The 16,317-nt window shown below is 33.8% G+C and overlaps 2 protein-coding genes and 1 non-coding gene across 3 annotated transcripts; all 3 read left to right on the forward strand.

Moving 5' to 3' along the window:
* Positions 1-3,788: 3,788 nt before the first annotated feature.
* On the forward strand, positions 3,789-6,533 carry LOC116004323 (pentatricopeptide repeat-containing protein At1g77360, mitochondrial). Its single transcript, XM_031244314.1, has 2 exons — positions 3,789-3,900; positions 4,536-6,533. The coding sequence occupies exon 2, from the start codon at positions 4,699-4,701 to the stop codon at positions 6,139-6,141; it is 1,443 nt and encodes a 480-aa protein (XP_031100174.1). The 5' UTR covers positions 3,789-3,900; positions 4,536-4,698; the 3' UTR covers positions 6,142-6,533.
* Positions 6,534-10,271: 3,738 nt separating this feature from the next.
* On the forward strand, positions 10,272-10,355 carry TRNAM-CAU. The gene is given in 2 exon segments: positions 10,272-10,309; positions 10,320-10,355. It is a non-coding gene; the product is annotated as a tRNA-Met (tRNA).
* Positions 10,356-11,657: 1,302 nt separating this feature from the next.
* LOC116004728 (UDP-glycosyltransferase 79B3-like) lies at positions 11,658-12,312 on the forward strand. Its single transcript, XM_031244890.1, has 2 exons — positions 11,658-11,846; positions 11,890-12,312. Exons 1-2 carry the CDS (start codon positions 11,658-11,660, stop codon positions 12,310-12,312), a joined length of 612 nt encoding a protein of 203 aa, XP_031100750.1.
* The last annotated feature ends 4,005 nt before the right edge of the window (positions 12,313-16,317 follow it).

Consider the following 16,317-nt stretch of genomic DNA (forward strand, 5'->3'; position numbering starts at 1 on the left):
TGTTAATGATTAGGGTGGAATTGAATGAGAAAATATAACCTATTTTTGGGGCCCTTTGTGATCATCATTGGCCATGCAATGATATGAGTCCATAATGATATATGTTATTGCTCACATTTCATAGTAACCAAAATCATTTTGATTTGTATTACTATTTCACAATACATACTCTCATTCTATACTCTAAACAATATTTTCTCCTAATTAATATAAATCTCATTATAATTATATATACTCTAAAAGTATAAGTAACCTGAGGATTAATTTTGAGTGTGCTCCCCCAGTGCCAGAAATTTGTGAATATGTAATCGTAAGTGATAAAGTAAAATACGGAGCAAGATACTTGTATTTATACGGGTCGGGTACAAGGAAAAATACCCTAGGCGAGACCGAGCTACGTGACAGTGGGTCGGAGGTTCCCGGTCTCTTTAGCTACTGTATTAGAAGAAATAGCCAAAAGTCCTCTCTACCGCATTAAATGCGCCTTTTATAGTGGCTCCAGTGAGATTTCCGGTCTGGCGGCATGTAGGACGCGTGGCGGACATGCACCGGTCACTCTGTCGGTCCAACACGGTCGCGGATAGGCACGCTGGTGCGGGGTCTCTGGTTCGAACCTCCGCAAAGGCCCTTACTGCAGCCCGTAGCGCAAGGATGCCCGGCCTGGTCAGATCGGAAGGAGGATTCGGAGGGTCTGGTTAACCCCTAACTGGGAACACAGCCCGGGAGGTCGGGATACGTAGACCGGGATTTACCCCTATCAGTGATACTTCTAAGTTGGAAACATTTTACCAAATTATAATGATGTACGCGAAGAACTCCAAGTTTCATAGCTATACCATAGCCAACAAATGTAGAGCTTCTTCTTGAAGAATCGTGAAGTGATCTCCCAATCAATCAAATTGAGGCTCCCCTCAATTGCAGCACTCACCTGTTATTTTCAGGAGAATGACAGAATAAGGCTTTAAATATCTTTCTTTGAAAAGGATCTTCAACGGAATAACTACCTTGAACTTCAGTTCGAACTATCTCACCGATCACTTGTATGGTCCAGTCTTTACTGCTTTAAATCTGTCGTGACGCTCCCTTGAATTAACTCCTTAAGCTAGTATGAACTGTATATATCTACTTATTTTACAAAGATTGAACTAAATCTTGAACTATATACTACTTGTTCCATAAACCATAACAACACATAGAGGTAATGAATGAACATGCATGTGTGGTGCAGGTGTACCAATTAACAAGCTAAGAGTACAAAGCACATTGTACTCTAAATTTACAGTATAGTTGCTTATATATTTTGTCATAATGGTTAAAGCTAATATAATTATTCACTCAGCTCCCTTATTATCATTACCTCAAGCACTACCAAGCATGCCAATGTAATTATGTTGTGGATGAGTGTTCATGTTTTTCTTTTCTCCACTTCAGCTCCTATCCTTCCCTTTACACCACAAAATGAATGGAATCCCATACCCCCACCTCCCCCTCCACCTCCACCCACCCCCTTCATCTCCCTTTTCAATTTTGCTTCATTTTTGGTAACTTGTTCATCAACACTTGCACATGCCCAAACTATTTTACTATGGGTAATGTATGTTGAATACATATAAAATTTTACACACAAATACATACTTACACGAATGATAACATTTTCAGGTCAGGGTACAGTTTCTTAGGGATTGATTCACTCTGCGTAGATTGACTTAAACATATAAAAAGTTTCACTGATCTGACAAGGGATTATGTTTTTCATAATTTTTTTTTTTGGATGTTGTCTTAACATTGGTCATTTGAATTAAGCTAGTGATAATGAAATTAATAAATGTTTTTACTTTTTTTTTTGAATGACAAGGGAAACCCACCCGATAGTGTGCAAACCCTGCCTTGTGATCCTAGTTGGCAAATGACCACAATGGTGTAAACTAGCTTAAGTTGTCCATAGCTGACTCAAACAAAAAAGAAAGTCGAACTATAAGCTTGTGGTTAGTTACCAAGTCAATAACTTGATAAATTTGGATGACTTGCTTCTAAATGTTTATACATTATTCCTATGATTCATTGGTTCCCAATTTCCCTGTATAGGGTACATATAAGACTGTGGTAATAAGAAAAGAAGTGTGAAGAAGGAAAGTATATAAGCACTGTATTAAAGTCAACAATCTTGGGTTTCTTTTGTAAGCATGAATATTTAGCACCGAAAAGCAATGAAAGCAAAATGACTTTTCTTTTGCACCCTTAGCCATATATACTATTGCCTTTTTTCCCCTTTTAATTGTGTCTTGTAGCCACCTTTAGTTCACTCCAGTTGCTATAAATAGGCACAATACATAGCCAATTGCACTCATCAAAGCAAACACAAACTCAAACAACACTCTAGCTAAGCTAGCTTGGCAATCCCCAATTAAGGCCAACCAAACAAACATTGCAATGAGGAGCATAGCAATCTGCGTGATATTACTGGTGTTGGTTCTCGGGGCATCAAAAGTCGAAGTGACTGAAGCGGTGACATGTAACCCCTTACAACTCAGCCCTTGTGCCACCGCGATAACGTCTTCCAACACCTCTCCTAGCCCGGTGTGCTGCTCGAAGCTCAAAGAGCAAAGGCCTTGCCTATGCAAGTACATGAAGGATCCGAGGCTCCAAAAGTTCATTGCCTCTCCTAATGCCAAGAAGGTCGCCAACACTTGTGGGTCCCCCTTTCCTCGTTGCTAAAGGCAGGCAAACGCTTGACTCTGATCTGGTACTAAGTTGTCCCATCAAGTTGTATCAGTAATCGTTTCTATTACTATCTTATTTGGTCTCTTAATTATATATACAACTCCTACATATATACTACCTATCATCCAAGTTAAAGTGGTGTATTTTGTTAACTAGTAAAAGAGAGTTGGTATCATATATGGGACAATTGTTAGCTACTCTTAATATGTGTTCTATGTTGTTGTACTATGATGATATTAAATGGCTTTTTTGTAATGGAGACTTTGTATTATGGTTATACAATGTTAAGTGTTTGGTTGTATTGTAATTTTAGAATGGAAGGTTTGGTTACCAATCGCTTATATTTAAATACGTAGTTTTATATAATTTAATTTTTAATTTTTGATTTTAGATTATGGATTTAAAAGTATAAGAAAATTTAAGTCAAATATAAAATTAAATTAAACTATCAAACACGTGGTATTAAGAGTCAAACTACTCCGTACTGTTTATTATGGTAGTACCATTTTTGTAACTCGGCCATGGGTAACAAAGGAAAGCTCAAATGTAGAATGAAATAAGATTTTCTTGAAATAATTAACTAACTAGACAATGAAATAAATAACTAATTAGGTCCTTCATATAAAATTTTATTCCCATACACTCCGATAGGGCTGTAAATGGGCCAAGCAGAGCTCGAGCTCGGTAAATAATAGGTGGGCTCGAGTTTGGCTCGGTTACGAAACGAACCGACTCGAGTTTGACTCGAATTCGAAGTTGACTAAGCTCGAGTCGAGCAGCCACTCGACTCTCTCTCTCTCTCCCACACACACACATGCTCGTGAGTGGCTCGACAAGCCAGAAATCTAAAAATTAAGATATTTGCGCTCAAGCTCGAGCCGCTCGGTTCATTTACACCCTTAAGCTCAGATGTCCGATTCACCGATTGCCCACCCCGACGGCCTTAGTCACTTTTGTAATACAAAATTTCAAAGCATATATTTTACTATTGACCCCTTTATTCTGAGTAAATTTCATTTAGCTCCTCTTATAAATCAGTTCAAAAATTACTTTATGACTTAAATTGATACAGTAATGTTTACTACAATACTGCTTGTTGGGAAGAGCTCTCAATCTTCCTGCGTCTAAATCAAGAGCGCATTCTCCGTTTTGTTTTCATCAATCAACGTTCAGCTCAAGGTTAGTAGTTATGATCGTTAATGAACAAAAACCCTAATTTTTTACTCTGTTTCCCTGCAACTGTTATTGTGTTTAAGGCACTCTACCTGTTTGATGAAATACCCATTAGGGTATGCGCTTCCTTGCCCAGACATGTACTTGTAAAAAGATCAAATCTTTCTTGCATAAATTCATAAAGAATGGATAGTTTAGTTCTAAATAGTTATTTAGCAATTGCAATGCTTATTCTTTAGCAAATGCAACTATTACTTGGGTTATTTGTATATTGTTGGAGTACTCCTTTAACTTGGTTGTATATTTTTTTTGAATACTTCACCAGTTGGTTTGCATATATAATAATAGGTGTATAGCATTATATCAGCTTACTGAATAACAAACTATCTAAATCAAAAAGAAATAGAGAGAGACAGAGAAAATTTCTCAGACAAGACTTCTGAAACACAGTCTGAGACAGTCTTCCTAGATGTTCTTAAAATGCAATATAATTGATGCATACATATTCTCTAATGTTTTATTATTCTGAATTTAATATTATGAATTATGATGCATAATTCATAATATTATGAATTATGATGCATTCTCACTGTTCTTATTTTGATGATTTGATTCTTCATGCTCTTTGTTGTTCAATATAGGCAAATGGTCAATGCCCAAAAGAAAGAGAACAGAGACGATGCACTGCTGCATTGCGTTTAGATTATTTATTTGGATCCGATAAGTTCATATAGAAGCTTCTTTGTTAAGTTACTAGTGCCAAATTCACTGGGTACATTGGTGGGCTGAATTTTCTTTATCAAAATGATTGTATTACGTTGCGGCACCTATAGATCAAGTCTCAGATGGATGAGATTGACCAGAATGTACTGTTCCAAAGACACAATGCTACCTATGTTTGATCCCACAAAAAAGGTTTGCGATATTTTGATGTCTTGCCCAAAATCGGGGCTTGATACTGAGCTTGATCAGAGTGGGATTAGGCCTTCACCTGAGCTAGTTGAAGAAGTACTTAAGAGATTTGAGAATGCCGGAATGCTGGCACACCGTTTCTTCGAATGGGCTGGCAGACAACGTAATTACGAGCATAGTGTTAGAGCTTATCACACCATGATTGAATCCCTTGCGAAGATAAGGCAGTATCAGGTCATGTGGGATCTCGTGAACAGCATGAAAGGAAAGGGTATGCTAAATATCGAGACGTTCTGCATAATCATGAGGAAGTATACGAGGGCCCAAAAGGTGGAAGAGGCAGTGTACACTTTCAACGTCATGAAGAAATACGATGTTCCTCCCAATCTCGCAGCTTTCAATGGATTGTTGAGTGCTCTATGCAAATCAAAAAACGTACGGAAAGCTCAAGAAATTTTCGATAGCATGAAAAATCAATTCATTCCTGATGCGAAAACATATAGCATATTGCTCGAGGGGTGGGGAAGAGATCCCAATCTCCCTAAGGCCAGGGAGATATACCGAAAAATGATTGAAGTCGGTTGCAACCCTGATATAGTGACATATGGTATTATGGTCGATATCCTTTGCAAGGCTGGTAGGGTTGATGAAGCTGTCGAAATAGTCAAGGAGATGGAGTATGAAGGATGTAGGCCTACATCCTTCATTTATAGTGTCTTAATCCATACATACGGGATAGATAACCGTATTGAAGATGCAATTGATACATTCCATGAAATGCAACGAAGTGGAGTTCATTCTGACGTAGCTGTCTATAATTCTCTAATAAGCGCTTTCTGTAAAGTGAAGAAGCACGAAAATGCTTATAGGGTAGTGAATGAGATGGACCGCAAAGGGGTTACCCCAAACTCAAGGACGTGTAATATAATTTTGAGCAGCTTAATTGGTCGAGGTGAGACCGATGAGGCTTTCAGAATTTTCTGCAGGATGACCAAGATATGTGAACCCGATGCAGACACTTATACTATGATGATAAAAATGTTCTGTTCGAGCAAGGAGCTTCTAAAGGCTCGTAAAATATGGAAGCTTATGAAACAGAAGCAATTTGTCCCGAGCATGCACACTTTTTCCGTGCTTATTAGTGGATTGTGTGACGATGGTGATACCCGCAGGGCATGCCAATTGATGGAAGAGATGATCGAGAAAGGAATTCGTCCCGATAGGGAAACATTTGGAAAGTTACGACAACTTCTCTTGAAGGAAGACAGAAAGGACGTACTTGAATTTCTTCACGAGAAAATGAATCTGCTCGTGAAGGAGCCTTTATGTGACTGAAAAACGTTCTGATGGTAACTTTGAATATCGGGGATAAGATTTGAAATCAGAAGTTCAAAGTAAGGCAGCTCAGTAGTTAATCAGCCTAGACTTTTACAATTATATATGTAAGTGCAAAATCATAGGTTCATTGCTTTTTTAAATTGTTACAATTATGTTACTGTTTAGAAAAACCACAGTATATATTTCGTTTTAAATGGCATATCTAGAGCAGGGAATCCATGTACTCAAAAAATACCCGTAGGGATTGAATGGAGAGTAATTCCACATCCCTGGCGAGGAATAAGGGATGAATTCAGGGGTAGGGACGAGGACCTATTCCCTGTTCCTGCCCCGTCCTGTTGCTATCCCTAATCATTATTATTGCGAAATTAATTCAAAATTGACTCAAATCACACCCAGTTTAATTTTTACACAGATAAATTAAATGCGGTCTAGACCACTTTATGTATTAACCAATTCATAAGGGGGTGGCACATAATAAGGTTTTACAAACTTTGTTTCACTATGACTTTGACTTAATAATTTCTGAACTTGGTGGGCAAGTTCTTTCAATTCATCAATTGCTTTTGCACCAATTAATAATTGCAAGGCTTCAAAAGTGGCTTAGATTTTGAACTCATCAAAGTATTAGTACAAGTCAAGTCATACAGATTTGGCAGACAATTCTAGTCACAGGTCTTGGCATTGAGGTCTTCTTCTTCGATCTTCTTGACAAACAGTACAAGACAAACAGAAAATCTGCATCAGTTTACTTCAATTTAATTCCTAGGAAAAAAATGTAAGTTGTTGGCTATAGTTGTCTCTTCTAACTGGTTCTTGTTTTCCACAATGTGAACGCGGATTTGTTGTTCAAACGATAAAATGCGAGATAGAATTCGTATTCAAGGATATTTAATCTCAAGAGCTCCTCTATATGAGATAAAAAAATGGTTACAAATTAGTTGCAACCAAATATGGTTATGGAATAATGAGGATTTCCAACCAATTTAAGTATAGAAAATTATATAGATAAAACTAACTACATGTCTCTATTAATGCAATCTTAGCTTGTAATGTTTCAGGTGAAACACTGTGTGACTGTCGTGACTCGTGATTGAATGGATTTGTAAATTTCAGTAAAATGTTAGAATTTAACAACTAGTTTGGCTATAGTACTATAGTTAATGGTTTGATTCTGGGCTAGATCCAAGACTTGGAAAAGTGGTGGTGGAGAGTAATTTTGAGGTATAGCCGTCAAATTTGTCATATTCATATGGAGGATAATTACTGTATAATATAATTTATAATATGTGAAGTTAGGATGGCTAAGTGATCTAAGGCGCCAGACTCAAGTTCTGGTTCTCGGCGTGGGTTCAAATCCCACATAATTATAAATGGTATTTTCTCTTTTCAAAATTTATTCTAATTCCCACATATAAGTAATAATAATTTGTTGAGAAGAAAAATAAATGAAAATACTTATTTTACATTTATATTTTTAACGGTAAAAATGTTCATTTTGTTTATAGAAAAATAAATGAAAATACTTATTTTACATTTATATTTTTAACGGTAAAAATGTTCATTTTTTTTATATAAACAGAAAAAAATTATAATTAAATAGGCTAATATAGATACATATATAAATAATTAAGACGAAAAAAATACTATAAACGAATAACTCAGAGGGAAAACGTGTCATTTCCCGATATATTTGTATAACTTGTTACTATCAAGTAGAAGTACAGTAAGTACTAATGTGAACGTGGGAAAACTAAATGCGCGTTGAAGGATAAGATTTATGAATAGACAAGTTCAATGCAGGGCAATGGCATTCAAATAAATCTTTGTCGTACACAGAAGAATTTTTTTTTTCTTTTCTTTTTGAGAAACACAGAAAAATTCACTAGTCGCATGATTGATAATGACAACATTATTCGTACGTGATAATGACTGCATTCACACCGAATAGAAGACAAATGTGAACCGTTCCCATAATGGAGAAGTAACATTTATGGATACTCAGAAGGTAATTGCGTAAATGTACGTGTACGGTAGCTCATATGATTCTTAAATATTAGACCATGAATAAGGATGAAAATTGAGTCTGGGTAGTTACAGTACGAAAGTTTCACCTTCTTGTAAGGGTGGTTTTATTTTGAGTTTTATTTGTGTTTGTTTATTTACGATTTTAAATATTAATTTGATGAATGAATGTAATATATATAGATAACGGATCAAAGGAAAACTTATATAATCATACTTAGGTACCACAATGTTTCAAGTTCAATTCCTAATGGGAGTTATCTATTGACATTTTCGGTTTGAGTCGGTAGATAACGAACTTAAAATGATTTACCTCCTGTACTTATAATGATTATATTGTGCACTTATAACTATTTGATTCCTTTGAAACTTTAGTACGAGGCTTTTGTGAATTTCAAATATGAAAATTCTGAATAAAGAAATTGAAGAAAAAACTTTATCATTTAATTTTTGTTTGGATTGTACGTAGGCCAAGCCAAGAATTTTATTGATTGGTCCAGCCCAACCTTACCAATGTATTAATTTTACGATTTTAATTACATGTACTCTTAAATTCTACTCCTTCACTTTTATTTCCTGATGAGAAAATTAAGGATAATATATTTTCTCCGAAAAAAAGTGTTTACATCAAGGATTTGTAAAAGAGAGTAGAAGTTGGGAGTAAGAAGTGGGAGTCCATGTAGTATTTTCCTAATTTTACATTGATAAATGTAATAGCTAAACTAAATAAATTGAAAAAAAAATTAATCTTTTGCCTTGTGAGTTTGGTCGGGCTTATATTTTTATTGTTTGTCTTAGCTCAACATGACCAATATTTTAACTTGGTTAGCACAATCTAATTCAAATACAGAGTAATAACTAGACATTTGGCGTGCTAACCCCCCATATGACATCTCTTGAAGAGAGGAGAACTAAAGATGAGATAGGAGGAGCGTTGTTAGAGTAAAGTCTTGAGAAGTCACGGGTAAACATGACTTGTGCACCTAGTAGTTGCGTCGGGTGATCGGGAGGAGGGGACGAAAGATTGTTAGAGTAAAATCTGAGAAGTCACGGGTGAACATGCCTTGTGCGTCAAGCAGTTGCATCGGGTGATCGCCAAGTAGTAAAATTAAAGAATAAAATTTAACTATTAATCTTAATGGGTCTAATAGATTATGAATGGACAAGTGCAATGACATTCATATAACTTTGTCGTACACAGAAGAATTCATTGGTCTCAAGTCTCATGATTGATAGTGACAACGTTGTTCTCACAGGACTGGACTATCAATAATGACTGCATTATATTCACACCCAATTGAAGACAAATGTGAAACCGTTACCGAAATCGAAAAGTAAGACTCACGGGTACATTATATTGATGCAACGTGGACGATGGTCCACGACGTTACATGTAAATCACTAATTCTCATGGTTATATCTTATATGGTCGACGCCTAAACTCTGCTCTGCCTTTAATCTCAACTCCTATATCCTCATTTTTGTCAATAAACTATTTACTGTTGTTTACTGCTTTTCTTTACAAGATAATATCTCTTCAATATGCTTTTTTTATTTCATCATATGAGATTTGATCATGTGATTTTATCTCAAGAAGAATCACAAAAATCACAATTGAACACAATAACAAACAAAAGGAATCCCAATAAAAGAAAGATCAATGATCTCTAGCAATAATTACGTACTCATTAAACAATTGCCCGCCTTTAATACTTATCCATCCCCAGACAGTTGATGGTTGTTTTCTTTTTCTTTTTTTTTTTTAAAAAAAAATTCTAATAAATAAATAAAAAGTTTTTTTTAAATAAGAAAAAATTACAAAAGACATGTGTCAAACCTCTGAAAAATTAACGTGTTTAACAAGTTAATTTGGATTTAATTGGATAATTTTACCGGTTTAGGAGATTTGAATGAATTTTTTTAAAAAATTAAGGGATCCAATTTCACCATTCGGTTAACTCGGGGAGGCAATTTGACCCTTATTCTGATTGATCAATTTTCATATTGGTCTAACCCAACTAATCTCACAAATAAGAATTTGAGAAGCAGTCACACACAAATGTAAACGTATAATTAATAATTTATAGAAACTTGTAAGTAAAGGGGTGGTGGCGCAGTTGGCTAGCGCGTAGGTCTCATAGCTTAGAGTGATCCTGAGGTCGAGAGTTCGAGCCTCTCTCACCCCAATACCTTTTTCCTGATGGTATATCCTATCCTATGATATTATGTAATACCTGTAAAATTGGTCACAAAGGGATGGTGGTGCAGTTGGCTAGTGTGTAGGTCTCATAGCTTAGAGTGATCCTGAGGTCGAGAGTTCGAGCCTCTCTCACCCCAAATGCTTTTGTCCAAAAGATGCTGAATCCGTGCGTGGTAGCCGGTAGGTTTTGTTTAAATTGTTTTTGTATACATAAAGATTATAGGGGTTTGTTTAAATTGATTTTGCATAGAGTTAATTCCAATTATGCTCTATTAACTATTGATATTTATCAATATTTTTTTTAATTTTTATTTGGATCATAAATAATGGTCTATATTGACTATATATTGACTTTTAACAATTTTCATAATCGACTTTTAGTTTGACTATAAATGATTTCTTGACTATTAAAGAGATATTCATCTCAGGCACAAAGACATTATAATATAGAGATTTTTGTAATCCACATTGGACCATTCACAATTATAGTTGAGATTTTTGTAATCCACATTGGACCATTCACAATTATAGTTATTATAACTACGGGTATAAGCATAAACTATTTGTGTTTATGTTCGTGTTAATGTTCAATATGTTTTTGTTTATGTTCGCTTTGTTCGTGTTAATGTTCAATATGTTTTTGTTTATGTTCGCTTATTAAATTGAGCGAACATAAATGAACAAATTTTAGAAGTCAATTTAATAAACGATGAGATTTTTGTAATCCACATTGGACCATTCACAATTATAGTTATTATAACTACGGGTATAAGCATAAACTATTTGTGTTTATGTTCGTGTTAATGTTCAATATGTTTTTGTTTATGTTCGCTTATTAAATTGAGCGAACATAAATGAACAAATTTTAGAAGTCAATTTAATAAACGATCTAATAGAGTATAAACATTTGTATGCTCCATTGCCAAGTGCTCGTAAACAAACTCGTTTATTGTTCGTTTAATAATGTTATTGTTCGTCTAATAGGGGTCTTATTAATTTTAGTCCACGACTTTCAAAAATGTTAATTGCATATCATGACTTTTCAATTTGTATCAATTTTGAACACTCCGGTGAAATTTTCGGAAATTTGTATCAATTTTGGACACTCCGGTGAAATTTTCGGCCAAATGTCGTCGAATTCTCTTAATCCCTCTGATCTGGCTTAATTCAAGGGGCAAAAATGTACTTTCCACTATCCAAAATAATCTAACCCAAACAATTAATCCCAACCCCGGTTCATGCTTTGTCCTGGATCTTTTAAACAAATACCGGCGCGACGGCGGCATCCATGGAAAACAACGGTGACGGCAATTCTACCGGCGCGACGGCGGTTACTGCTGGCGGCAACGGAAGGAATGGTAATAGTAATAGCAGTGCGGAGATGGCGGAGGCGAGGAAGAGAGTAAGATTAGGTTGCAGCGGCGGCGGCGGCGGAAGAATAGGGAAGCCGGTTATAGTGATGATTTGCATGAGTCTGGTGTGTTAAACACAGAGGAATGGTTCTTGATTGGGTCCCACAGACGCAAGTTTTAGCCCATAAATCAATCGGGTGTTTCGTGAATCACTGTGGGTATGGGTCGATGTGGGAGGCTTTGATGAGTGATTCCCAGTTAGTGTTTGTGCCCAACATTATCGATCAAATCTTGAACACTAGGTTAATGGCTGATGAGCTTGGAGTTGCAGTGGAGGTGGAGAAGGGCGAAAATGGGTGGATTTCGAAGGAGAATCTTTGCAGGGCTGTTAGATCAGTGATGGATGAGGATAGCCAGATTGGGTGTTTGGTGAGGGAGAATCATAGGAAATGGAGACAAGTGTTATTTTGCCCCTTGATTTCGAAGGGAGAATCATGGGTGGATTTCGAAGGACAAAGCATGAACCGGTTTGGGATTAATGGTTTGGGTTGGATTATTTTAGATAGTGAAAAGTACATTTTTGTCCATTGATTTAAGTTAGATCAGAGGGATTAAGAGAATCCGGCGACATTTGGCCGGAAATTTCACCAGAGTGTCCACAATTGATACAAATTGAAAAGTTATGGTATGCAATTAACACTTTTAAAAGTCGGTGGACTAGAATTAATAGAACCCCTATAGTCAGTGGACCAAAATGACAATTTGCTCTAATAGACTCATTTTTTACTTTGATACGGAGTATTAGATGTTGTTTTTAGACTTATTTGTATTATTTTTTATATTTGTTAGGTTGTTTGTTTGGTTATTGTCCGTGAACGTAGACTATTTGTTATTCGTGAACAAATTATGATCATGAAAATGTGCAAGTGCTTGTTTGTTTAGTATTCGTGAAGTAGATTGGTTGTTCACAAACACAATTAATTGACCAAACAAAGGAACATGTTCACAAACGTTAATGACAACGAGTAGAATTTTAAACATCTTAACAAACGAACATGCATGAATATGAACACTCTAGAAATCTTAACATACGAACACTAACAAGTTATGTTCATTTGTGTTCGGTTCGTTTGCAACCCTACTCTCTTCTATATTCTCTCCCCTCTACATCACAAAATCTCTATCAAAAACTCTTTTTTTTTTTTTAGTCAATGGAGATGCTCTAAGCCTCTAACACAACTCATTCCTTAATTTTTTTAATTTGACGATCCCAATTTATATATACCACTTTGTTAGATAGATCCAAAAAGTTTTAAAAATATTTATCAACTAATTTAATTTTCACAAAAGAATGTATGAAAAATGAATTTTAAATGTCATGAGAAATAAATAGCAAATAATTTGTACTAAAAAAAAAACAAATAATTTTAAATTTTATTTTTTGGTTGGTAAAAAATTTTAAAAATTTTCATAAGAAATTTTAAAAACATATAAGGTATGCAAAGGAATTTAAATTCCTTATATTCTAGCTAGAAATTGATATTTGAAGGAAAAAAAAAACATCTATGAACAAAACAAGGGAATTCATAGTTCTAAAAAATTGTAAACGAAATGATCTTCCTTTCTTAAGAACCAAACATGTTGTTAATGTCCATGTGACATATTATTATTAGCTAATTTGGAAGGAATGTTTTATTAAATTTTTAAGTGAAAAAAAAAAATCATAATCATTACTCGAGAACAATAAATTCGTAATTAATTAACTAAGTAAGAACATGCATGTCAAATCAACATTAAATAAATGCTATATTTCTTTTTCTTCTTTCAAATACTACCCTACTTAATTAGTGAGTTAAACCCGTGCGGACAATACTATATTTCTTTATGGCTTGATTTTACCTATCAAAATTTATTTTTTAAGTGACAATATTTGATTAATAAATAAAATTTTTTTTATAGGGTTGGGTTGGATCAACTAATTTACGGCAACCTATGAATAAAAAGAATTTTATTGCTATGTCAAGATGTGAACATTAAGAATTTTACCTCTAATGTGTAATTTGCATATTATTAAACAAAAGCGAGATTTGCCCAATGTATACCATGGGATAATAGTTGTGTTTCATATGATCACTTGCCACGAAATAAAAGAGAAATTAAAATGGCATTATTGATCAAAATTTGACAATTGTTTTTGTGTGTGTGTGTGTGAAACTTTTTGATTTATGAAACATTACTTATATATATAATGGGTGCAATAATTAGGAAAGCGATATCTCAATATGTTTCATAATCTTATTGGAGTACTCTATTTCTATATTCTATAATTTATTTCTCATATTGATTGTCCATTAACTCTATGTAAGAAAATACGTGTTAGAAATACATTCTCTTACTTGGTGAGAATTTTGTTATTATACTCTACTAAATTTAAGTTCATCTTGTTCTCCAATGTTAGAAAATCTTATTTCAATATCAAATGCTCACAATTTAGACGTTTTATTCTATTGATATGATTGTGCTTATCCCATGTATATTCATATTTTCTGGTACGATACTAGCATTTTATAGGTTTAGAGTTTGGTACATAAAAAATAAAAAAAAATAAAAAAAAAAATAAAAAAAAAAAACTTACCTGTGAAGTTAATTCGTTATGAGACTCAATTTTACTATTTTGTTAACTTGGGATACTTATTTGACCTCTTTTTCATAAGAATACTATAATCAAATAAGACTCGGTATAAATATTTTGACATTTATAACCTGATGATTTTAAATTATACATGAGCAACTGGGTTATTCTGGACAAAAATATAATGACTGAGATTTTCACTAATCTTTATTGGACGTTATATACATGTCAAACAGTAGTCAAAGTGATTTCAAAATTACGTGTTTTTGTTGTGGACGTTCAATTTGACATACTACTATTTTTAATTCAAATATAACTAATTGCATATCATAACTATTCCCCCATACACCTAGTACGCGGTTCAAAATCGAACATTTCCCCTTCTACGTTTTATTATTAGTATCACCAAAATAACTTACCTCTGCGACCTATCTAATAAAATTAGGTATACATATTTGTTGTAAACCTCCATCTGTTGCGTAAATACCTAAAGCCCATAATAATACTAAAAAAAATAAGAGTCCTTATTTATATGATTGTATTCAATTTACTTAATTTAGGTTAAGTGTTTGGAGGCGCCACGAAAAAAAATAGTAATAATTAGCACGTAAGCACTACGGAAGCACACGTCACTCGCGTGCTAATTCATTTCAACGTGCATTCACGTTAGTTGTACAAGTACTACACATTTGATTGGAAAAACATGCACTTTTTAAGGAAATGGATTTTGACTTTCCTCATCATCATAATTATTTTACTTTTTTTTTTTTTTGAGAAAGTAATTATTTTACTTTAATTTCTACTCATTTTGTTTTTGAAAGAAAGACAACTCCTATTAATTAGCTTCAAAAAGAAAATGGTCAAAAATGAAAGAGGGAGCAACATCAGTCTAATTTTTATGATCAGACATAGAAAGGGATTCTCGAGCTAACATATAAACAATTCGATTCGTTAATCGTTTAACAAAAGAGATAAAAACATCAGGTAGTGGTGACAGTAAATTTTTTAAAACTAATAAAATAAGACCAATAGTCGACTGTCATCTACTCAAATTGTGCCTCAATGTTCTCCGCTTTGTTAGAATTAGTTAATCAAGCTATAACATTATACTTCAATGTAAGCTTGGGGTATAGTTGAGTGGAATAGACTGATCCATCTTTAACCAAACGTTAATGATTTGATTTTTGACTTTTGGTATGGAGCAACGTAGTCACTGCATTCGACGGTGGAAACTAAAAAAATTATACTTCAATGTATTTTTTATTTTTTTTTTGAGAAATTCGCTCGCCAGTAGTCATATTCTTCTTAGAAGTAAGCTTTGATTTGTTCTCGAGCCCCTAATCTTTTCTCATTAAAAAATTTAATCTTAGCATTAATTATTCGATAAATTCATGTAAAATAATAATTAAAAAAAAGTTGGTCCATATATGAAAGTATATGACAGATGGGCACATAGCACATGTAAATGTGAGTCAAGAATTAGGATAATGCTACGTGCAATAAGTATATGCATCTAGAACAATTCGTAAATGTCGTCTACTCCCATTTTCACCAGTCAACTTTCCATTTTTCTCATTATTAGATTTTAAACCACATTTTATTATTTAATTTAATGCATAATTTTTTTTTAAAATTTTGTGTTATTCAATTTGGTAAGAGTTTTAATTCAAAAGTTTAAAAAGTATAATTAATCCCCATTTGGTTCGTGAAAAATATTTGAAGAGCGATGAAATTGAAATTCCATAGAAAAGAAATTAGCAGAAATATTAATTACATTGTTTGGTTAGTGAAAAAAGAAATTACTGAAAGTATGTTTGGTTGGTTTGAGATTGTAAGGAATAATAATAATAATAATAATAATAATAATAATAATAATAATAATAATAATAATAATAGAAAAATCAATGAGGGCAAAATTGTCCTATTAAATTTTCCATGAAAAACTTTTTCCATTAAAAAAAAAA

Source organism: Ipomoea triloba, chromosome 14, assembly GCF_003576645.1.
Source record: "Ipomoea triloba cultivar NCNSP0323 chromosome 14, ASM357664v1".
NCBI lineage: Eukaryota > Viridiplantae > Streptophyta > Magnoliopsida > Solanales > Convolvulaceae > Ipomoea > Ipomoea triloba.

Bases quoted from the DNA above. Each gene is read 5' to 3' on its own strand.
- LOC116004323 (XM_031244314.1), top strand. From the start codon at position 4,699: ATGATTGTATTACGTTGCGGCACCTATAGATCAAGTCTCAGATGGATG.
- LOC116004728 (XM_031244890.1), top strand. From the start codon at position 11,658: ATGGAAAACAACGGTGACGGCAATTCTACCGGCGCGACGGCGGTTACT. The intron at 11,847-11,889 runs GTGTGTTAAACA...TGGGTCCCACAG, and splicing joins TGATGATTTGCATGAGTCTG to ACGCAAGTTTTAGCCCATAA.